General features: G+C 50.4%; 1 protein-coding gene across 2 annotated transcripts; it reads left to right on the forward strand.

Moving 5' to 3' along the window:
* The first annotated feature begins 940 nt into the window (after positions 1-940).
* ZFYVE27 (zinc finger FYVE-type containing 27) lies at positions 941-22623 on the forward strand. Of its 2 annotated transcripts, XM_039230197.1 has the most exons (13): positions 941-1109; positions 2353-2550; positions 7414-7484; positions 9119-9305; positions 11898-11993; positions 12338-12450; positions 13149-13294; positions 13878-13949; positions 15507-15527; positions 15691-15835; positions 19581-19627; positions 19934-20015; positions 21016-22623. In XM_039230197.1, exons 2-13 carry the CDS (start codon positions 2354-2356, stop codon positions 21078-21080), a joined length of 1242 nt encoding a protein of 413 aa, XP_039086128.1. In that variant the 5' UTR covers positions 941-1109; position 2353; the 3' UTR covers positions 21081-22623. The 2 variants fall into 2 exon arrangements, with proteins under 2 accessions (XP_039086128.1, XP_039086129.1); XM_039230198.1 differs by lacking the exon at positions 15507-15527.
* The last annotated feature ends 422 nt before the right edge of the window (positions 22624-23045 follow it).

Below are 23045 nucleotides of genomic sequence, written 5' to 3' on the forward strand. Positions count from 1 at the left end.
CAGTCTCTTTCATTTATCGGTGGCACTAGGATTTGGAGCAAAGATGAAGACTCAGAGTGCTGGAGAAGGGAGAGTAGGAACCGGGAGAACTTCATTATACAAAATCCAGAGGTAGATTCCCCAAAGCAGAGTCTAGCTGACCAGTCTCTAATGACCAGGGGAAGTTTTTGTTCACTGATATTGGCCATGACTGTTGTCCCTTTCTGGCCTTTAGAGCCTTCTTGTATCCTCCAGGGTTCCCCCCGAATAATGTCCAGTTCTTGAATAATATCTCTCAATTGCAGAGCTGCCAGAAGAGAGAACCCATAATACTACTAGCCACAGCCAGTGTGAGATCCAGGCCTACTCAAGAAGGAACTGCAAAGAAACTAAAATTTACCTTTGGAGTAAATTACCGGTGGTGAAATTTCAGGTAGTTAAGATATTAAAGAAAACAAAATATCTTTCTATACTTCCCTGGACTCATCCTAAAGGAGCAGAGGCAGAGCCCAGGAGACAAGACTGGCCTAGACACTAAACCAGGCCCACTCCTCTGAGAAGGGGGAGGATTTCTGAATATAGCTTAATCCGGGCGGGGATTTCGGATCGGTCTACATTCTAGCTGTTTGGAAGGGAAAGTGATAGCGTCCAGCTGGGACAATCAAGGAAGGGGACAGACATTTGACTCCTGCTTATACGAATAGGTTGGATTTGTACCAAAGCGGCGAGGTGCATGGACTTAAAGCGCCACGGATCTGCAGTACTTTTCGAATTCGATCACTCAGGAATCCGGAAGAGTCTCGGCGAGGCTGAGGTAGGAAAGGCGCGCAGGCGCAGTGCTGCCGAGGGCGCTCACCTGGGCTGGAGTGGGCGGAGCTAAACGCAGCAGCAGGGACCAGAGGCGGGGCGGGCGCGATGACGTCACGGGCACGCCGCCGCTGAGCAATTCGCGTCCCGGAAGCGGTGGCGGCGGGGGAGGTGGAGGAGACTCTCCGATTTGAGACTTCTGAGGTCCTTGGAAGAGGCTTGTCGTCGGGGTGGGGCGGGCCTGAGGAAACGCTCCGGGGCCTAGTGGCCCTTCTAGTGCTCCGTGGCTGTCCCCGCCCCTCCTCTACCAACCCAGCGACCGGGTAGGTGAGGTGCCACCCTCTCCCCATCCCCTTGTCTCTGCCCACGGTGCGGAGTTGGGCTCCTGGACGCCGCAGGGGCCGCCACCTGCTGGCCCAGCGACTTTGGGCGTGGCCTTCCCTGGTCTGGGCCGAAAGGCCCCATCAAGTTCCCTGGGCCACAGAGGTGGTAGTCCAGGCCTCTGCTGGCGCTGATCCGCTTCCCCCCCGCTTCCCCCCCCACGCCCCCTCTCCCCGCCCCGCACTCTTGGGCTCTTATCGCGCCCACCCCGGGTCCTTTTATCTGGGCTTCTTCGGCGGGTATTTCGGGCTCCCAGTGTCCCCTTTGTCACATCCCCGCCCCCATCAGGTCGCAGTCCCCTGCGTGGGAATGACTGGCATATGTTGCTATGCCCCGAAGTTTCGACCTCTCGTTTTCTGCTTATCATTTGACTAAGACTTTGAAATTAGGAAAGACGGTGAGGGTTCCTGCGGTTCTCCCCTTCGGAAAGGGGAGATGGGAACGATGGGAACGGGGCCTTATGGAAGGAGGTGACTGTCCCGTGAGTTCAAGGGAAAAGGGAGGGTAATGGGCAGGAATGGTACAGGAAGGAAGTTATTGGGAACGGAAGGGAGAAAAAGTGTTAGAAGATGTGAAGGGGCAGGAGAAAGTACGGGGGTCCTGGAGGATGGACAGTTCATTCACCGAACTTAATTAACCGTCCGTTATGTGCAGATGTAGTGGTAAATGGAAGACACAGTTTTTGTCTTGGTGGAATTCCTACTAAAGTTAGAAGTGTAGACCGGCCAGAAAGCAGGGAGTTTCACTTTGGTGTGATAAATACTGTTGGTGCGAGTTCATGGTCCTATAGGATCACTGAGGGTGTTGCAGTGTTTCAGCCAGTACCTGAAGGATGAGTAGGAATTAACCAGGTCAAGAGTGGGTGAAAATACGGTAGGTCATCATTTCTTTTTAGACAACAGACTGCCTCTTCCCAGCAACCATGTGCGCTTGGTCTTTATGGTTTATAGTCTTGATGGATCTGCGGGGAAGAGACATTAGATGGAGAGTCGGACGAGCAGGGTTTTCTCTCTGGGTAATTCTGTTCACCCTGCTGAACGGTGTTTCCTCTCTGTGAAACGGGTATTCCCTTTGTAACCCTTCCTACCTTACAGGTTCATTACAGGCACCACGTGAGATAGTGCAGGTAGATGTGTGTGTGGATTGGAAGTGCAATGCGAATGTCAGGAATTACTGTGGTTACAGGATGCAGACGGCAGAGCGCGAGGGGACTGGGCCAGAGGGAAGCCCCAGTGTGATGCCTGAGGCTCCCCTGGAGTCTCCACCTGCCCCTACCAAGTCCCCGGCATTTGATCTTTTCAACCTGGTTCTGTCCTACAAGAGGCTGGAGATCTACCTGGAACCTCTGAAGGATGCAGGGGACGGTGTCCGGTACTTGCTCAGGTAATAGACTTTGTAGACTCGCTCTGACCATCTGGGCCTGCTGCCTTCCTGCTCCATAGTTGTGCTGGCCACTTAGGCAGTGGCCGGGCTGTCCTTTCTGCCCTAGGGAGGAGGAGTTCCCAGAGGCGCATTGCTTCCCTGGGCTTATTCCAGGCCCACCCCTGGAGAGGCAGGCCCTGGCAACTGCGAAGCCTTTCTCTAGAGTTTCTTCTCTGTGGTTCAGCAAGGTCCTACCTCAGGACCGCTAACTAGCCTTGGATATTGGGCCTTCTAAATCTTTAAAGCTGGGTTTTTTTCCTTCTTTCTCACTATCAGCATAATTAATACTAAAATTAGGATATAATTTTGTTTTTTATGTTTTTTAAAAAAATTTATTTTTGAGAGATAGAGACAGTGCAAGCAGAGGAGGGTCAGAGAGAGAGGGAGATACAGAATCCGAAGACAGGCTCCACGCTCTGAGCTAGCTGTCAGCACAGAGCCCGATGTGGTGCTCGAACCCACGAACCGTGAGATCATGACCTGAGCCGAAGTCGGGCGCTTAGCCGACTGAGCCACCCAGGTGCCTCTAAGATATAATTTTGAACAGAAGTTAAATACAAACACCTGTGAACAAGCAGGTGCCATTTTTCACTAATCTTTTTTTTCCCCGCTAATCTTTTGGGATTATGGATCTCAAAATTTTTTGTTCTTATTTTGCTTTGATTTTCATTCTCTATAATTTTCTTTTTTCCCTTTTTAGCTCACTTTCTTATCTTAAAGAATTTTAATTACAGATATGTACTGTTCCACTCCATAAATATGTCAGTTTATTTCCAAATAATAAGGATATTAAAATATTTTTTTTTTATTTTTGAGAGTGAGAGCGCAGGCTGGGGAGGGGCAGAGAGAGAGGGAGACAGAGGATCAATGCTGACAGCAGTGAGCCTGACATGGGGGGGGGCTCCAACCCGCAAACCACAAGATCATGACCTGAACCGCTGTTGGATGCTCAACTGACTTAGCTACCCAGGTTCCCCCTGGACATTAAATGTTTATTTATTTTTGAGAGAGAGAATGGGGAAGGGGCGGAGAGAGAGGGAGACGCAGAATCTGAAGCAGGCTCCAGGCTCTGAGCTCTCAGCACAGTGCCTGATGCAGGCCTCAAACTCATGAACCATGAGATCATGATCTGAGCTGAAGCTGGAAGCTCAACCCACTGAGCCACCTAGGCGCCTCTGGACATTTTTTTTTTAAGAAGAAAAAGCAACACCACACCTAACAAAGTTAACAGTAATTCCCTGATATGATTTTATATTCAGTTCATGTTCAGATTTCCTCGGTTGTTGCAGGAATGTCTGTTTTGGCCAAATCAGATTTCAATCCAGGACTGTGCATTCTATGTGGTTATTATGTCCCTTAAGTCTTTTTCAATCTCAAATGGTTTCTTTTTCATGATACTGACTTGCTGGAGACTGAGCTGACTGTCATGGAGGATTTTCTGCTTAGATTTGTCTGGTTGCATCCCCATGGTGCAAATTGGAAGTTAGATTTAAAGGCTGGATCAGGGGTGCCTGGGTGGTTCAGTTGGTTAGGCGTCTGACTTCGGCTCAGGTCATGATCTCAAAGTCTGTGAGTTCGAGCCCCGTGTCAGGCTCTGTGCTGACAGTTTGGAGCCTGGAGCCTGCTTTGGATTCTGTGTCTCCCTCTCTCTCTCTGCTCCTCCCTGCTTGTGCTCTGTCTCTCTTGCCTTCAAAAATAAATAAAAGATAAAAAAAAAAAAATTAAAGGCTGGATCAGATTCCAGTGAGACCCCCAAAGGTCATGTGTTGCTAACATTGGGAGCCACATAAAATCTGGCTGTCCTACACAGCAGACATTCATAACCTGGAGCCTGTGAGTGGGACTTTAGGGGGGTCCCTGAATCTCTTGAAACTACATTTATATCGGGCGCCTGGGTGGCTCAGTCGGTTAAGCGTCCGACTTCGGCTCAGGTCATGATCTCACAGTTCGTGGGTTCGAGCCCCGCATCGGGCTCTGTGCTGACAGCTAGCTCAGAGCCTGGAGCCTGCTCCAGATTCTGTGTCTCCTTCTCTCTCTCTGACCCACCCCTGCTCACGCTGTCTCTCTCTGTCTCTCAGAAGTAAAACAATAAAAAAAAAAATTGAAAGAATTTCAACTCTAAAAAAAAACTACATGTATATCTTTGTATGTGCATACACATGTATTTCTAAGGGAGAAGCCTCCAATTTTCATCAGATTCTCATAAAGATCTCCAATCGTCTGAGATGCCTGAGAGACAGGTAGGAGGCAGGGTGAGTGCAGTTGTGTTAACCTCTAAGAGTGCTATTGAGTATTCATTCTTACCTTAATCTGGAAATAGTAGTGGAGTTTTTTTTTTTTTTTTTAAATTTTAGACAGAGAATGTGCTTATTGGGGGAGAGGAGCAGCGGGCGAGAAAGAGAGAGAATCCCAAGCAGGCTCTATGCTCAGCCCAGAGCCCAATGTGGGGCTCGATCTCACAACCCTGGGATCATGACCTGTGCCAGAATCAAGTGTCCAATAGTTAACTGACTAAGACACCCAGGCACCCTGGAAGGTTTGTTTTTAACTGTCTGGACAAGGACCTAAATTTTTCTTGTTCACCCCAGAACCCCCTTAATTTACGGCATTATCCCTAGAGAGCTAGTTTGTGTTCTAGAGCAGCGTTCTCCATTAGATCACTGGACTCTTGGCAGAGAGATGGGGAGAATGGTATGAGGGGCTTGTTCTATAATCCCACCATGATTGTGCAGTTGAAATGAATTTTAGTTTTCCTTAGGGTGGGGGGTGGGGACTGGTGTTTTCTGTGTGTCTTACCCTTTTGTGGCAAAGTATGAAAGTTAAATATATTCTGTCCTTCTTCTTTCCCACTGGTCTCTTAGTGCTCTTGGCACTCTTGTGTTAGGGTTTTTCCAGTTTATGAAATTAGAAATCTGAGGATGTGATGGGATTGATTAAAGCTGGATGGAGGAGGAGCAGCATTTGGTCTAAAAAGCCCCCAGGAGCTTGTCTTCTGTGCCACAGAGAGACAGAGCACTGGTCTGTGAAAATGGCTGTCAGATTAATTTGTGCTTTTGATTGTTCTTTTCTTAGTAAAGAGGATTTGACTTTCAAGAGGGACCTAATCTTGAGCTTTGTCTGTTGTGTCTGAAGCCTAGAGCTGCATTAGATTTTTAAAAGACTCCTCTCTTTTGGGATCAGCAACTCTAGTGGGTGCGTCTCCACAACCAAAGTGTCAGTGAAGATATGAGATAGAACGGGAGAGGCTTTATGAAAGGGACTTTAGTGGCTGTTTGATGTTCATCTGAAAAGAGATCAGCCTTAGACCTGATTTTTAATTTGCTTTGATGCTGGTACCTGCCTCTAGATGGTTCCGAGGCCTAATTAGGATGGTAGTGTGGGAGGGAACGTGCTGAATTTTCAGAGAAAGGCAGAGAGAGGTCATTTTGTTCCCTTACTCATAGTAAAAACAGCACATAAATTAATGAATCTCATTTAGCAACCGAAACACCTCCATCACAGCAAAAGAAAATACAGTAAAGTTCTGACTATGTTGCTTGCCAGCAACTTACCTGTTTATTTTTCTCTTCTACTTTTTCTCTGACAGCTGACCTGATAAATGCCTCACTGCTCTTCTGAATGTGGGTTTTGGGTTTCACTGCTACATCTCTGCTCCTTTTTCCCTATTAAATGCCCTTTATGAGGGACAAAGCCAGCAGCATTTGCTTGTCTTCGTCAACTCGAGCCTCTGGTCTTCTTGCTTTCTTCTTTGGGAGCTTCTGCGCTGCTGTGTGGTGGCAGTGGTGGTGGGTCTGCATGTACTTCCGGCTCTTCCAGGTCGTGTGGGGCATGTCTGCTGAAAGAATGCTACGCGCTGGTTTCAACTTCTGTTTTGATCTCTTAAAACATTAGTTTTTCTCCTTATTTATTTTTTATTTTTATTTCTTGAGAGTGATCTCACTCCAGTGGGGGAGGTGCAAAGGGAGAGAGAAAATCTTAAGCAGGTGCCCTGCCCAGCATGGAGCCTGACCCAGCGCTCGATCTCATGGCCGTGAGATCATGACCTGAGCTGAAACCAAGAGTTGCACGCTTAACCCACTGAGCCACCCAGGCGCCCTTATTTTTTTTTTATTTTTTGAGAGAGGGTGAGCACACACTCTGTGTGAGTCAGAGAGGGGCAGAGGGAAAAGAGAATCTTAAGCAGGCTCCATGCCCAGTGTGGAGCCCAACCCAGTGCTCGAGCTCATAACTGTGAGATCATGACCCCGGTTGAAATCAAGAGTTGGACTGTTAACCAGCTGAGCCACCCAGGTATCCCTATTTTTTCTCCTTTTGAATTAACATATGTTAAAATAAATTCACAAAATTTAAGAAATAAGAGGAAGTCACAAATGGGGTTACAGAAATCCTTCATGTTTTGTTCTCTTAATTTCTGTTATTAGATGAGTTTTGCACGAGTGACTATATGGTTCATATATTTTCATAAGGGAAAATTTTAAAGAAGACAGTTTGTCATTATCATCCTTTAAAGTGACCAGAACCTTACAAAACACAGGTTAAACAGTATTAACTGGGTTTCTCAATAGATATTTTATAAGTTCTTCTGGGAGAAAGTTCTATAGGTATTCTAGTTCTGAGAGGATACCTTTTCTCATCTCAGGGCCTAATGTGTGACCTTAACTCCTCCCCCAGTCACCTGTCCACACAAGAGGCCCACTTTTCATTTCTCTTTGACACGGTGAGCTCCCCGTGCCCCTGGTTTTGATGACCCACCCGTGATAGGCGTCTCCCCTTGCAGCTGGAGGAGTGGCCATCTTTAGTGACCAGGACTTTCTTGTGTTGTAGGTGGCAGACCCCTTTGTGTTCCTTGCTGACCTGCCTGGGCCTCAACATCTTGTTCCTCACTTTGAATGAGGGTAAGAACTGCTTCCAGGGGCCAGGGGGTTTCTGTGAATGAGTATGGGAAAGAATTCCAAGAGGTGGCTGCCTGTCTTGCCATGGAAGTGGCCTCCCTCCATGTCTGCTTGATGTCAGAACACTGGCTCTGGAGAGACGCTCTGGGCTAGAATCCTGGCTGGGTGGTTTGGATGACTTTGGGCAAGTTCTTTAACCTGTTCGTTAAGGCCTAATTTTCCTCATATCTAGGAGGAGGATAATAATAGTGCTTTCCTCAGAGAGTAGTTGTGCGGAAGGAGGTAGTCTATGTATAACATTTAGCACAGTGTCTGAGACAGAGAAAGCAGCCAGTGTATTATAGCTATCATTATTATTATTTATTATTATTATTATTATTGTTTCCTTCCTGACTGAATGCTGGTGGATTGACCTTTTTCCTTTTTTATTTTCAACATGATTCTGGAGTCATTGGGGGCATGACATGGGGTCATGGTACCAGGAAGGTGACTGGATTTTTGTAGAGATTTTTGCCATATCTCTTGATTTTCTCTGGCTCAGCAAGTGAGCCTGGAAGGGGCTGCTGGGAAGTCACCAGTAATGAGGGGTCTGTTGTGTGACGTCTTTGAGGAAATTGTGTGAACAAGTGAGTGTTCTAGGGGTCTTGGGTAGTGATGTCTCCTGGGGACCTTTTGTGACAAGGTACACCAGGACCCAGCCCTTTTCCTGTTTGGAACTGGCAGATGGCTGCAGAAAAAGCTGAACCCCTGGGGCAGGGGTGGGGAGGATAAATGTGCAAAAGGCCTGGGACAGAATGTTCTGAGGAGCTGGGACCATTATTCACATTTTCATTCTTTTTTCGAACTTGCATTTCTCAAGTGTCTCCTTTGTTTCCTATGGAGATATGGATTCAATGGGTTGAAAATAAACCCAGTTCACAGAAGACCTCGTTTTCTGTTTCTTCGTAGGACTCTTTGCCTGATCTAAACTCAGATATCCTTCTCAGGCTGCTAGGATTTTTTCTGAATATATTTCCAAAGTAAATCATATGACAGATATTTAATAAGCATTTACTCTGTGCTCAGTGCTCTGTTAGCTTGCCTTGGGGGTACCCTACTGCATGGACGAAGGTCCTTCTTTGGATTTTCTCTCAGCGTCCCCATTTCTCAGTCCACAGCGTCTGGTCTGTGGTATTCCAGAAGCCAGAAGTTAGGCTTCAATCTGCCCCAGTGGCCCAAGTTCAGAATGTTATTCGTGGGGTGCTCCAGCGGCCAGACTCCAGGCACGAGCTGCCTACTGTGTGCTAGCATGAGTTTTTTAATATTAAAAAAAGTGGGTCTGGGGCTATAGTAGTGACCAAGCAGATGCAGTCCCAGCTGTCAAGAGCCTATATTGTGGAGGAGACAACAGCTACACGTATCATCAGTTGTGTGCTGATAGGAGTCCTATTGGAGGGTGGTAGGAATTCCGTGAGGAAGAATAAAGCTGAGTTAAAGGGTTGGAGAGGGAGCAGGGGAGACACGCATCACGCCAGGTGATGGGGAAGGCCTCCGGATAGAGCCCTGGAGGAGCAGAGGGAGCTAGCACGTGGGCATCAGGTGGGCAGAGGCTGCTGGTCCTCGCTACTCGTTCACCTGCAGTGCCGTCGATCCCATAGGTGCTTGGTACTCGGTGGGCGCCCTGATGATTTCAGTTCCAGCCCTTCTGGGCTACCTTCAGGAGGTCTGTCGGGCGCGGCTGCCTGAATCGGAGTTGATGCGGAGGAAGTATCACAGCGTGAGGCAGGAGGACCTCCAGAGAGTTCGCCTGTCTCGTCCTGAGGCCGTAGCAGAGGTGAAAAGCTTGTGAGTATGAGAGGGGCTGGGGAGGTAGGGGGAGTGGGGGCAGTCACAGTGACGGTGACTGCACTGGGTGCTTGCTCTGTGCCGGGCATTGTGTTAGGCAGACCACAGGTGTTCCTGTTTTTCGTCTTTGCGACAGTTCTGGGGGGCAGCTACCATTATTATCTTCCGCTGAGGGTTGAGGAGAGAAGCATACGCAGCTAAAAGGAGACCAGGCTGGGGAGAGAATCCAGATCTAGCTGATTTCACAACAGTTTGTGTTCTTTCCACTTAGACACCCAATTTAGGGTCTAAGCACATGCACACATGAGCCAGGGTTCAAATGCCGGCTCTTCCATTTTGCTTGCTGTGTGACATTGGGCAAGCTGCTCAGCCTCCCTGTGCCTCAGGCTGTTCATCTATTAAGTGGGACAGTACTATACTTATAGATGGTTGTGAGGAGTAAATGAGTGTCTGGTTCCCAGCAAGTGTTCTGTACATACTAGGCACCACGATTGTGCTGTTGAGAGGCTTCCTGAATGTGACAGAGCTGGTACCCCTGAAGAAGCACCTTAAGACCGGTGAATAACAGTAACCGTAGTATCTGCAAAGCTACAAACGAAAGTCACAAACAGGCCTGGGCCTGGCCCCAGTCTGAGCCAGTTATCTGGAGTGGGTCTGGGTATCTGTGTTTTTTTTTTTTTAAAAATCTTTTTATTTTGAGATGACTTTAAACTTAAATAGGAGTTGCAAGAATAATACAAAGAACTCCTGTGTGCCCTTTACCCACATAAAACAATGGTTAACATTTTGTGACTTTGTCTTTGTTATTTTTTTCTTCCTGAACCATTTGAAAGTAAGTTGCAAACAATCATGCCTGTTTACCCCAAATATTTTTTTCCTAGGAACAAAACATTTTCTTAGATATCCGTAATCCTGTAATCAAAATTAGGAAATTTTACATGGCCGACATTAGCATTAGTGCAGTTATCTAACACACAGTTCATAATCAGAGTTCACCAGTTGTGTAAATAAGGACTTTATATAAATTTCCCCTGATTCAGGATCCAGTCCTGAGTCATACGTTACATTTGGTTTTTATGTCTTCTTAGTCTCCTGTAACCTGGAGTAGTTCCTTAGTCTTTGTTTCTCATGACCTTGACATTTTTTTTTAAGTTTATTTATTTTTGAGAGGGAGAGAGAGTGGGCAGGGGAGAGCAGAGAGAGGGAGGGAGAGAGAATCCCAAGCAAGCTCCACACTGTCAGTGCAGAGCCCAACATGGGGCTTGAACTCACAAACTGCGAGATCATGACCTGAGCTGAAATCAAGAGTCAGATAGTTAACAGACTGAGCCACCCAGGCACCCTATAACCCCTGACATTTTTAAATTAAAAAAAAGAAAAAAAGTTCTTTTTTTTTAAATGTTTATTTTTGAGAGACAGAGCTTGAGTTGGGAGGGGCAGAGAGAGAGGGAAACACAGAATCTGAAGCAGGCTCCAGGCTCTGAGCTGTCAGCACAGAACCCCACGTGGGGCTCAAACTCACAAACTGAGAGATCACGACTTGAGCTGAAGTCGGATGCTTAACTGACTGAGCCACGCACCTGAGCTGAAGTCAGACGCTTAACTGACTGAGCCACGCAGGCACCCTGACATTTTTAAATAAAACAAGATTATTATTTTTTGAATATCCCTCAGTTGGGGTTTGTTTGTGATCAGATTAAGGTTATACATTTTTGGCAGGAGTAGCACAAGCCATGTGTCTGTTGTTATCAGTGTGTCCTATCAGGAGGTACGTGATGTCAGTCTGTCTCGTTATGGGAGATACTAACTTTGATCATTTGGTTAAGGTTTCTCTACTTTCAGATGGCCATTGCTGGGTCTTGCCTTTATCAGTTTATTACCGTGATAGTTGCAAAGGTGATTTTCTAATTGTCAGAGTTAGCTGGCATTCAGCTATAAGAAAGAGCTCTTTTATCAATATGAACTCAAGATTCTTAATTTTATTTAATGGATTATAATCCATTACTGTCCTTATTTTGATCTCAGACTGTCCTAGGTTTGGCAGTAGGAGCTCTTTTGAATCAGCTCCTGTGTCCTTTCAATATGTCCCCATTATTTTTGAGTAGATATGATATTCAGATTCATCTCATACTGTGCTACCCTCACTCTAAAATCGGCCGTTTCTCCCCAGAGCCCTTCAGAAACCAAGATCTGGGTGCAGCATGTGTTGTTGCTTCTGGGGGGGCATCCATTAAAGACCACCTCCCAAGTGAGTGTGCCTCACAGCCCAGGTGGAGACACACGGATGTCTATCCTGCCATTTATCCTGTGGTGCAGTGTTTTGTGAGGTGGGTACCCTGCTCCTCATTTTAGGAATGAGGAAACTTCAGCCCAACATCCACAGCCTGGAAGAGACCTGGCAGGAACCTTTGTCCTGTTCGCACCTCAGTAGGGGTCCTGAAAAGGGGACTGCAATGTATGCAGTTTCTCCGGAGCTCTCTGGCCCTTCCCATGGGTTTGGAGGCTAGCTGACTCTGGGAAGCCCTGGGCTCTGTGGCCCCGAGCTCCCTCAGGCCCATGGGCGCAGCTCATGGGAGCCCCCTGTGCCCGCAGCCTGATCCAGCTTGAGGCCTTCCTGAGCCGCCTGTGCCGCACCTGCGAAGCTGCCTACCGTGTGCTGCACTGGGAGAACCCTGCCGTGTCCTCGCAGTGAGTGACCCTTGTTCCCCCGCTGCCGCTCTGCCTGGCTTTGCTGCTGGAGCCCCTGCCCCCCGGGCTCAGGGGAAGAGGGCCTCTGAGGCTCTTGTGCGTGAACCTGCACGTAAACCTGTGGGCTGGAATGTTCTGCTTTTGTTTAGGCACTTTCAGCGGGGGGTAGAAATAATCATAGTAGTAGAAACATAACTCTCCGTGTAATTTCTCACCCACTTGTTTGATTAGCAGATCTCATTGGTTTATTATTAAGCGTGCCCATTGCCACGTGGGTGTGCGCAAATCGGTTTCCTTCTGATCTTAAGAGTTTCTGATCGTGTGGTTCCTCTGTGTCCATGCAGGTTCTATGGGGCTCTTCTGGGCACAGTCTGCATGCTGTATCTGCTGCCCCTCTGCTGGGTCCTTGCCCTTTTAAACAGCGCGCTCTTTCTGGGGAATGTGGAGTTCTTCCGAGGTAAACCCTGGACAGCTTGACAGAGATGGGGCCCAGGCTCTGAGGGCTAGGGTAGGCTCCCCTGGTTTACCAAGTCTCTGTAGCTAATCATCTGTTAGCTGTGCTGTCCACAAGGTGGCAGCACCACACCAGGGACTGTGAGTCTCTCAGATGTCAGGTGGGATACAGGGAAACAGGCGAAGCTGCTGCTCTAGGGGTCCCTCTTCCTTCCCAAAGCAGGTGAATCCCGGTTTTCCATGATGTAGTGGCTTCTGGGAGGTGGGGAGGGCTGTTTTCCCAGTGTTGCCATCCACCTCCATGACTGTGTGATCCTAGAGGTCTTGTCTGCTGCCTTCTGAAGCAGTGAGACAGTCTGGGGAGGCCCTGAGTCACAGAAGCCTGGGCCTATACATATGTTTGGGTGATCGCTATATTTGTCCTCCTCCCTGTGGTTGGGTAATTAATTACAGAAGCTGGAATTCATTGTGCACTTACTACATTTAATCTCTGCATAGCAATCGCACGGGATGGGTGGTAGTAGCTCTGTTTTGTTTATGAAGCTTAGATCAGGTGACCTGTTCAGAGTTACGAGGGGGACTTTCTTGCAGTGGACAGTGAGCTGCTGGTGGAACAGGCCAGCCACCTGCAGAAGGGGTGCCCCCGGAGCACCACTCATCGCATCCTGTTTCTGCCTCCCACCCTGTTCTTGCCCTGAGTAGTGGTGTCTGAGTACAGGGCGTGTCTGCAGCGGCGGATGAACCCCAAGCAAGAAGACAGTGTCTTTGAGAGCCCACCGCTGCCGGATGCGGGGGGCAAGTGTGCCCTGCCGGACTGCACGCCTGCGCCCACGCCCACGCCCACAGAGGTGAGCGCCCCCCAGCATCAGCACCGAGCCTGCCGCAGACAGCTTGTGAGGCCTTCTGGTTCCCAGCTTATTTATACCACATGGTCCTGGCCTCCCCCTACTTCCTGCTGCTTCCGGGGCCTCATCTCCTCTGGAGTGTTTAACAAGAATAATTGTAACGGTAGTAGCTCCTGGGTGCTTTGTTGAATGCTTACTCTGCTGTAGGTGTTAACCCTTTGAGGTGTAGGTTGTTTCTGGGAATGAGAGGACCCTTTCTGCAGAGGGGGTGGCCGGGGCACAGAGCGCCTGCCTATGTGTGGTGCAGCCAGGACCCAGCCCAGGCCCTATGGTTCCACAGCCTGTGTTTTCAGTCACTGCTCTGCAGCCACCGTAGGGCCATCTGTGGTACTGGGCCCATCTCCCTGTCCCTGGAGGTCAGAGAGGGCCTGCCTTCTCCTGACTTCTTCTTTGCAGGTGGGCCATCTCCTCTGGGGCAGGGATGGATGTTTTGGGGAACTGGATGCCGGCTCTGAGGTGCTGGTGGCCTCTACCCTAGCGGGCAGGGCTGGCATCCCTCTCCTTCCATCATTGTCTCTCTCCCCAGGACCTCACGCCTGGCAGTGTGGAGGAGGCTGAGGAGGCTGAGCCCGATGAGGAGTTTAAGGATGCGATTGAGGTGGGTGGTCCTTCCCCACCACCCCTACCCATCAGACAGGTGGTCTGGGAGCCAGCTGGCTTTTCATGTCCCAGGCATAGGCTTTTTTCAATTCTCTTCCATCCACATGGGCAGCCAGAACTTGTTCTGAGCTAGAACTCACTGGGTAAAAGGGTACCTGTGAACTTCTAGTCATACTGTAGCTGACCCAGTCATCTGTCAGGGTGCCCATGGCAGGGAAGCCTCTGGGAAACACCCTTCAGTGTGAGGTGGATCACTTCCCACTTGGACTGGAGACTCTGGGCTTGGTGCCTTTGATGGGGGGAAGGCGGATTTGGGGGAAGGCATTGCCCCGGGTCTCTGACTGTTCTCATGCAGAATGAGATTAGAAAGATATCTCTTGGAGGCAGAGAGGAGAAGCTGGAGAAAGTGGTTACAGGTCAAGTACTAGGTCAAAGAGGCTTCCTTATTTTAATTTTTTGAAATGTTTTATTTTTGAGAGAGAGAGACACACAGAGAGTATGAGTAGGTGAGGGGCAGAGAGAGAAGGAGACACAGAAGCCAAAGCAGGCTCCAGGCTCTGAGCTGTCAGACCCAATGTGGGGCTCAAACTCCTGAATTGTGAGATCATGACACCCAACTGACTGAGCCAGCCAGGTGCCCCGAGTCTTCCTGATGTTAAGACAGTGGTTCAAATTGGTAGTTTGCAGAAGTGTTTTATTTGGCACATAAGACTTAAAAAATTTACAAGTGGGGAAATTTTAATGAAAAGTCTGGATTTTCAGTTTCCCTGAAAACTCAGAAGCTCTGGTAGCCCTGAGTCTGCAGTGGTCTGTGTAGCTGAGGAGTGACTGTGCCCTTTAGAAAAGTCACCTAGTCCCCACCACTGCCCCCACTCCCCTTGTCCCCAGTCACTGAGCCCTTAGGTTGGTTACTGTTTATTGTCACAGCTGTGCTAGAAGGTCATTTCTGTGTCTCTTTGTAAGTGGAAAATTAAGGTATAAGGAATGGGGTTTTGTGAGTTGCCCCTGGGCCCGTGATTTACCTTAGCTCACTTCTCTCTTATCTTAGCCTCAGCCACGTAGGTATTTAAATTTTCAGCTACTTAAAGATTTCTCCAAGACGTTAGTATGTGATTGTAGACTGTGCATGTTGGTGGTGGTGGTGGTGGTGGTGGAGGAGGAGGATATATACAGCTGGGGCTTTCAAGCTTTTTTGTTCATAACCCACAGTAGTGAACCCATTTTACATCTTAGTCTAATCCATGCTATGTCTGTAAAATATGTAAAGCTTAAATGAAGCAGGATTTCTGAAAATACATTGTAAGTTTTTGTGCTATTAAAATAATAATCCACTTAATTTCACCTGGTTTGAAAAACAGTAGTACTCTGCTGCTGCTAATTCTGGGATCCTTCTCTGGGGGCCTCTGTGAATGGGTCACCCTCTGGGACGTGCTCAGACAGAATTCAGAGTGGCACTTCTGTGTTTCCTTTTGCCTGGGCGTCCCCCTCCCAGCAGCTTCCTTCTTCTTGCTAGCTCTCTGTTTTCTCTCTTTCTCCCCCACGCCTTGGGAGGCAGGAGACCCACTTGGTGGTGCTGGTAAGTAGGAGCCTCGGTGAGCTGGGCAGGGGCCGGGCAGGGGGGAGGGCGACTGAGCCAGCCATCACCATGCCTCCTGGGGTCTGCCATGCTGGGGGCCTCTGCACGTGGGTCCCGGAGCCCCGCTGCAGGTGGGCAGGACTGGAAGGGGCTGTTCCCACAGGAGGATGACGAGGGTGCTCCGTGCCCAGCAGAGGATGAGCTGGTTCTGCAGGACAATGGCTTCCTGAGCAAGAATGAGGTGCTGCGCAGCAAGGTGTCACGGCTCACAGAGCGGCTCCGCAAACGCTATCCTACCAACAACTTTGGTACGGCCAGGGCGAGGGACGGGGGCGCTGGGGCCATGGGGCCAGAATCTTGGAATTATGCATTCAGGTTTGTGACCAGAGCAAGGAGTGAAGCTGTGTCCCCAGGCCCCTGGGAAGGTAGCAAACACACAGTAGGACTGCCAAGGGAGTGAGTGTAGATTTCCTTCTAGTCCCTCTGTCCTTATCGAGCATTAGCTTGGGGAAGCGGAAATGTGGCTCCAGGACTGTAGTGAGCAGTGTGATCTGAGACAGAGTCTCAGAAGGCAGTTAGTGTAATGGTTGAGAATAGAATGTAGAGTCCAACTGCCTGGTATAAATCCCAGCTCTGTCGAGTGTCCTGGAGCAAATTACTTAAACTCTCTGTGCCTCAGTGTCCCCTTCTGTAAAAAGGCAGTAATAATGGTTCTTATCTCACAGGGCTCTTATAGGTCTCTAATGAGGTGATGCGTATTGTTAGCACAGTGCTGGCTGGGTCACGGTAAATGCTTAATAAGGGGTGCTGTTACTGTGAGAGGGCCTGGTCCATTCGGGCCTAGGAGCTTGTCTGGATCTTTCCTATCCAGGTTGGAACAAGTTGAAGCAAAAAGTATCTTCCTCTGCACATGATAGAACCCTGAGGTCCCTTCTCCTCAGCCAAGTCCTTATTTTACTGGGAGGTGGGCGTTGGTCAAGGATGGCAGCTTTGGAGAAGGGTGGACTTGACTGTTAGCTCAATGGGAAGCCTGACTCAGACCAGGAGAGTGATCAATGAGCCCCGGAGAGTTCTGGCCAAAGAGGGTAGGTGACTTGGGTGCTCTGCTGGTCTTGGGGAGGAACCCTACTTGTACCTGGTGTCAGCTGACAGGGAAGAGGGTGGGTTGGCTACACTGTGTGTTCTGGTGGGAGTGACTTCTAGGGTCTGCACCCTGGGGGAAGCCCCTGGGATTTGTTCTGAGGAATTTGACCCAGAGCGTCTGGGAACCTCCCTTGCTGCCCTTGTGGCACCCAGGGTGGTTGTTTTTGGGATTAGATGTCCTGGACGTGCTGTTTCTCTCTGCTGTGTGGGTGCCCCCCGCTCATTTCAAGTTCCCTTTTATTCATGACAATCAGCGGCTTCTCTGGAAAACTGCACTCCGTGCACTTGCACATACATGGTCTCATTTAGTTCCGATGGGAGATGTGATGGGGGCAGGCACTTCTTAGGGGCTTAAAAGCAGCTGGGTTCCCAAAGTCTCAAGTGACATTGCACAAGAATTAGTACTCTTGCTCTAGCATGTGATTCAGTTGTATCTGAATTTTAAGTAAAGGACCTTAGGTGTTCTCATTTGCAGGTGAGTAACCTCAGGTGAGAAGAGTGAGGCCCTTGTCCTCAGCCAGTAAATGGTCGTGCTGTGACTCAGATCCAAGCCATCTGCTCCGGCTCCTGTGTTCTTGTGTTTTTCTAACTCATCCTTCGTACTTTGCTGGAGCGTCTGAAGTCCTCTGGTTTTACGTCTGTCCTGTTTCAATATTGGATTTTCAGTTCAGATAATCCCTGCCGGGATGGGTGAAGATGGCCTTTCAGGTTCACATGGCAAGGGCAGAAAATGCTGCTTTTTTCCCCTCTTCATTTCCATTTTTTGAAACTGCTCTCTGTCCCTTCCCTGAGATGCTCTCAAGCTCTTTGCTGTGAGGTCATTTATAGCAGCTCTGCTCCTGGGTCTGACTCCTGCAGGCCAGCTTGAGGTGAGCCACTTTCACGGCCCCTCCGTTCCGGATGCCATTGGATGATGGGGGTGCCTGGGACACAGGAGCTTCTCCGTGGACCCCTCTGTCCCAGCGGCTCTGTAATCATTACCCTTGCAGGGCCCATACAGTCCTGGGCTCCTCCCCGCTCTCCCTGCTCCCATGGCATCATCACATGGTGAGTCAGGCCCTTTGCTGAGAATGAGGGCAGGGGAAGCTGGTAGATTTTGGAGGGGAGCAGGGGTGCTTCCTCCATACACCTGTCTCGAGCTGGTGTCAGCACCCTAGGCCCGCTCTGGCCCAGGCTTGTGCAGGGCTGCACGGTGGACCACAGGGCAGCCCTGGATGGCTTGGCCTTGGCACTCCATCCTGGACATGGCCTGCATGTCAGTCTTTGAGTGGCTCCAGTCCCCTGCCCCATGTGCCTATGCCCCTGCTCCCCTTGCAAAGGAGGAATAGGGATGGGTTGCTTTGCCCACATTCTTAGTGTGGGGGGCAGAGTCTTAGAGTAGCCTGGTTCCTTGTTTGGCATCAAGGCAGCAACACCTGCTATGCCTTTCCCTCTCCTTTCCTCTGCTGGGCCCCGAGCTGACTGGTGGCAATGGGGTTCACCTTAGATGCCTTGGCTTCGGGTTTCTCCGTGTTCTAGCTTGGGCCCTCTTTTCCTTGAGCACAGGGAGTGTCCTTTAGCAAGACTGCAGGGGCGTCTGGCAGAACAGAGTAAGGGACCGCAGGTAGCTGTCAGTACCACTTTGGGCCTTCATGTGAAGGTGAGGCCCGGGGTTCTGACCCTGGCCACATAGGTGGTTTGAGAGGCCCAGCAGTGCTTCCTGAAGCTGCTAATGGCTCTGGCCAGATCACAGGAGGCCTTTGGGTCCCAAATTGTAGACACTCCAGTAGCCTTATTATCTGCTTCCAAGTTTTTCCAGGACCCAACTCAGCCTCCTGCTGGGCTCTGTAGCCCCTTTTGGGAGCACCCTTATGCCTTTCTCCCCTGGCTCAGTGCTCCCCTGGCTCAGTGCCTGCATGGAGATTTCTGACTCAAACCACAGTCCATGTTCCTGGGGGCAGCCTTTGGAATCTTCTTTATTCTCTTCAGGGTTTACTTTTGTTCCTGGAGCTTGGAGAAGACATAGGGCGCAGTGTGGCCTTTCCTCCTCCTCAGGTCTCAGTTTGCCTCCCACCTTTTGGTTCTCAGCATTCACTTGCATGCCCCCCTTCAGCAGACTGTGTCTTTGCTGTAGTCCCCCTTTTCCGGCCTTAACTTTCCTGGAAGCATGAGTGGGTGGTGGAGCGCAGCGGCCTCTGAAAGAACTTTCTGCTCCCCCTCCCCGTCTTTCATCTCTTCTTACCACCCCCACGCCGCCTTGCCTCCTGTGCATTTGCTAAGCTGCTGTCGCTCCTCCGCTGTCATCCTGTATGGTGGTTTAGGTGGGGTCTCTCCCGCAGCTCTGTTGTGTTCCATCCCTCCCAGGCTCACAGTGTCTGTGCCTCTGCCCTGCACGACTTCTTGGGAGATGCCTGGTTCTGAGCTCCTCTCCTGGAATCTTCAGAGGGCCGGAAGCAGGGGATGGGTTTTCGGAGGCGTTTCTGAATTTACCTGTGGGCAGAGCATTTGCAAGGAGTATTTGTAAGGAGACGCCTAGGAAGGGTCGTGTCAGGCAGGTTTCGTTTGAGCTCTTTGGAGCTGCCTTCTGTGAAGGATGCCTGTTGTCAGGTCCTCCCTGGCTTGGTGTGATTTCCAGGGAGCGGATTCTGCTGGACGTTCTTCGGTTTTGCTGGCCCTGCAGGTGGGGCCTCGAGGTCCTGGGAGGGCATGTGCACCGGCAGCGTTGTACTGTCTGGCCGCGTGGATCCCCAGGGACCACCAGTTGGAGCCCTCTCATCTGTCTCTGGATGGGGCCTTTGCTCCCTTGCTCACTGCTCCTAGCATGGGGCCTGGCCTGGTGTCCTGAGTGGGCTCATTTAGAAAAGCCAGGGGCAGGTGAGACTCGAGAGGCCTGGGCTGGGTCAAGGCTGAGCTGCTCCCTCTGTTTGTCAGGGAACTGTACGGGCTGCTCGGCCACCTTCTCAGTGCTGAAGAAGAGGGTAAGTCTCCTTGATGGTGTGTTTGCAGGGACTTGGGATGAGAGGCAGGGGAGTAGTGGGGAGTCATTGGGCCACACTGGGCCTGGGGTCCGAGGTTGGCTCAGATGAGCAGGGCTCCCCTGCCCCCGTGCCCATGCCTTCACCAGCGTTTCCGTTGGATGTTGTGTTTGCTTTGTCCTGCCCCACCTTGGCACCTCCCTAGTCCACGGTAGTCTCCAGTTCCTTGGGTGGGATCACCTGGTGGAAAGGAGGGGGCCTCTGGGCCTGGGGGATGCAGCTGATACTGACCTTGGCTCTTCTCTGCAGCGAAGCTGCAGTAACTGTGGAAACAGCTTCTGCTCCCGGTGCTGCTCCTTCAAGGTACCCAAGTCCTCCATGGGGGCCACAGGTGAGTGATGCGGGTGGCCGGGGGTCAGTCCGTTGGGAGGGCTTGGCGAGTTCCCGCTGCTTCCTAGGGCTGCTGCAGTGTGGGACGGGAGCAGGGGCTCAGTGAGAAGGCAGGGGAACTCGGGGTCCTGTCTGGCCTGTAGAGACATTTCCCATTCTTTAACACACCAAACACTGAAATATTTGATGCATGCAAAGGGACGTATTTAACCTGTCTGAGTTATAAGGCTTAGTAATATTAAATACCTGTGGCTGCTTCACTGAAATGAAAAACAGCATTATACCACCACTAAGCCTCCCTAGCACCATCCTGCCTTCCCCGGAGGAGACCACCGTCCGCATTTTAGTCTGTTTCTCAGTACCTTGGTAACACTTAGCAACAAAGAAAAATAATTTCTTTTCCTTCTACAGAAGCTGTACATACTCATTGTAAACACAACGAAAGATACAGATAAAGGGAGAGCACCAGTGTGGACGTAGGATAAATGCATATGCGTGTTCTAAAAAAATTGGGAGCACGTTTTGCATACTGTCTGAGATATGTTATAATCATAAATCGAGGCTATTTTGTTTTCTTTCTGGCCATGCAAGTAACATATGGTTATTGTAGAAGATTTGGAGATTACTATACAGAAAAAGAAGGAAGAAAAAAATAATCCTGTAATCTTATTACCTAGAGGTAGCCCCTGGTAAAACTGTTTGGAAAATGAACTTTTGGTATTGTATTTAAAAATTATTTTCAATGTGGTTTTGTTGGTGCCAAAATAATTTCTAACACAGAGCACCTGGGAGAGGCCCGCTGTTGGTATGGTCACTCCTAAAGTCCTCTGTCCCCATGGGAAGAGAAGTCTGAGGGCAGGTAGTGAGCCGGGTTAGTGAAGATGTGGGCTGGGTTGGGGGCAGCTCTGTGGGGCTTTGGGGATCGGGGAGGTGGTTGTAGCATTGGGGCCATAACCAAGGGGCGTGAGGAAGTGTCTCACCAAGTTCTTCCTCCTTTTCAGCCCCCGAAGCCCAGAGAGAGACTGTGTTTGTGTGTGCCTCGTGTAACCAGACCTTGAGCAAGTGAGAAGAGGGGCTGGGGTCCAAAGTGGGCGTCGGTCCCGGGGCCAGCCGCAGGCCTCCCTCTCCCTAGTCACATGTGGTGTGTGCTGGGCAAATGTGGCCCAAACGCTAGGTAGCCTTCCCCTTCCTCTCCTCGCGGTCTCCAGCTGGACTCTGGAGCTGCTCCTGCGGATGGCTAGTAAGTGGCAGTTCTCAAAGCCCAGAGGGGAGAGGAGCCCCTGGAGGGCCTGGCACATGTGCCCTCCTCCCCCCTGGACTGAATTAGAGGACTCAGAGCTGGGCAGGGACTGTAAACTGGAGGGCAGTCGTGAGCTAGGCCTGGTCCCTGAAGGGTCTCTGAGCATCAGGGCATCTCTCCACACCTGACAGTTCTAGAACAGAGATCAGAGATTGGGACACGAGATTCTTCCTCTGCTGGTTGCTGGCCCAAGCCCTTGGCGTCTGAGAGCCTGCAGAAGGGCCTGGGCGTGCCATGACCCCACTCTGCTATGTGAATGTCCCCTCAGCCATCAGCATCTCCTTGTTTTTCCACCAGAGGGTATGGCCAGGGCTAACCAGACCAAAAGTCCTTCTAGAAACAGGGTTGAAGTTTCCATGTTCTCCCAGAGGAGGACGTGTCTAGGAGGGCCTGTCAAAGTCCTTTAGTATTAAGTGGAACAAAGCAAAGGGAGCCCCAGCAGCTCAAAGGACCTCAGCCCTACCTTGTAGACACATGACTAGCAGAATCTCAGGCCACATATTACCCTGGTGACAGCTCCATTGGGTAGATGCCAGGCATTCAGATCACTCTTAGTTCTTCTGCTCAGAGCCTCGGGCACCCCTCCTCTGGCCCATGGCTGCATTTCCCATCCTGGCCCTTTGTCCCATGGAGTGTGAGACAGGCAAACAGAACAGAGGTCCTGAAGCCCTTGACCGTTGGGGGCCTGGGAAGTGTAGGATCTCTGGGCTGGGTCCCAGACTCTGGCACTGTTCCCCAGCAGGACAGTCTCACTTATGGGTTAAGGCCACTTGAGGTCTCCGTCCTCTCCAACAATTTTATGTTCACTCTAGACTCTGAGGGCATCAATGTCTCTCCCTAAGCCTTGAGCAGGCTCGGGCACCCTTTCCCTCCCCTGGAGCTGCCCTGCCTTTCTGAAGTATTTATTTATTTATTGCATGGTTCCTGGGAGCAGGTGGCTCAAAGAACAGAATGAAGAGGGGTGGTTGCTTCTGCTCTAGGATGCTTTCCTGGAGCCACGGGCTGCCAGGGGACCCAAGACCGTGGGAGGCTCGGCAGGGATCCCAGGAGGTGGGCTGGGGAGACAGACCATCCGAGGCCAGCTTTCTCGCCAGGCCAGCCAGTCTAACTAGGGCCGGCAGTCGGGTCAGCTCCAGGTCAGGGAGGTGCAAGTCCCTGGGGAACCAGGCAGGCCTTGGTATACCCCTTCCTCAGGCTCCTTTGTTAAGAGGTGAGAGTGAAGTACCTGTGCTTCATTTACACTGGAGAGGAACAGAAAGGATCTCTGTGTGTATGGAGAATTGTCAATAAAAAGGCCTCAAGCTTCTTATGTTCTTGTCCTGGTCCTTGAACTAACTCTCTCTCTGAGGCTGGAGAGCCAGACTCCCCCTGCAACGGCTGAGTCTGCAGGCTTGAGCTGTACCCGCAGGACAGGGCTGGAGGGGGTGTGGACGCTGAAGTCTGGGTGTTTACTTGGGGGGGTCGGGGGGAGGAAAGCCGTGCCTTGTGCACGTGGGGCTCAGCACATGTGTGTCGGATTGACTCGAGGCTCCGTCTTGTGACCAAATTGCGAGGGGTTGGGGTTAGGACCAGGGCTTGGCCAGCACTAAGCAATGCAGGCTTTAGAATGGAAAGATTTCAGCTAATCCCTCTCAGAAAGCAGAAAAGGATCGGCCCTCGGTCTGGGGGCGAGTTGAAAGAGGATTGGCTGTGAGATGGGACGGATTAGCAGTTCCCTGAAAGCAGGGTTTG

This window comes from Hyaena hyaena, unplaced genomic scaffold (genome assembly GCF_003009895.1).
Source record: "Hyaena hyaena isolate Hyena2069 unplaced genomic scaffold, ASM300989v1 scaffold_44, whole genome shotgun sequence".
Lineage (NCBI taxonomy): Eukaryota > Metazoa > Chordata > Mammalia > Carnivora > Hyaenidae > Hyaena > Hyaena hyaena.

What these genes read in the sequence shown, in the direction of transcription:
- ZFYVE27 (XM_039230197.1), top strand. Translation starts at nt 2,354, where the DNA reads ATGCAGACGGCAGAGCGCGAGGGGACTGGGCCAGAGGGAAGCCCCAGT. An exon ending in CCACGCCCACGCCCACAGAG is followed by an intron (nt 13,295 to 13,877) that starts GTGAGCGCCCCC and finishes CTCTCTCCCCAG; the next exon opens with GACCTCACGCCTGGCAGTGT. An exon ending in TCTCAGTGCTGAAGAAGAGG is followed by an intron (nt 19,628 to 19,933) that starts GTAAGTCTCCTT and finishes TCTTCTCTGCAG; the next exon opens with CGAAGCTGCAGTAACTGTGG.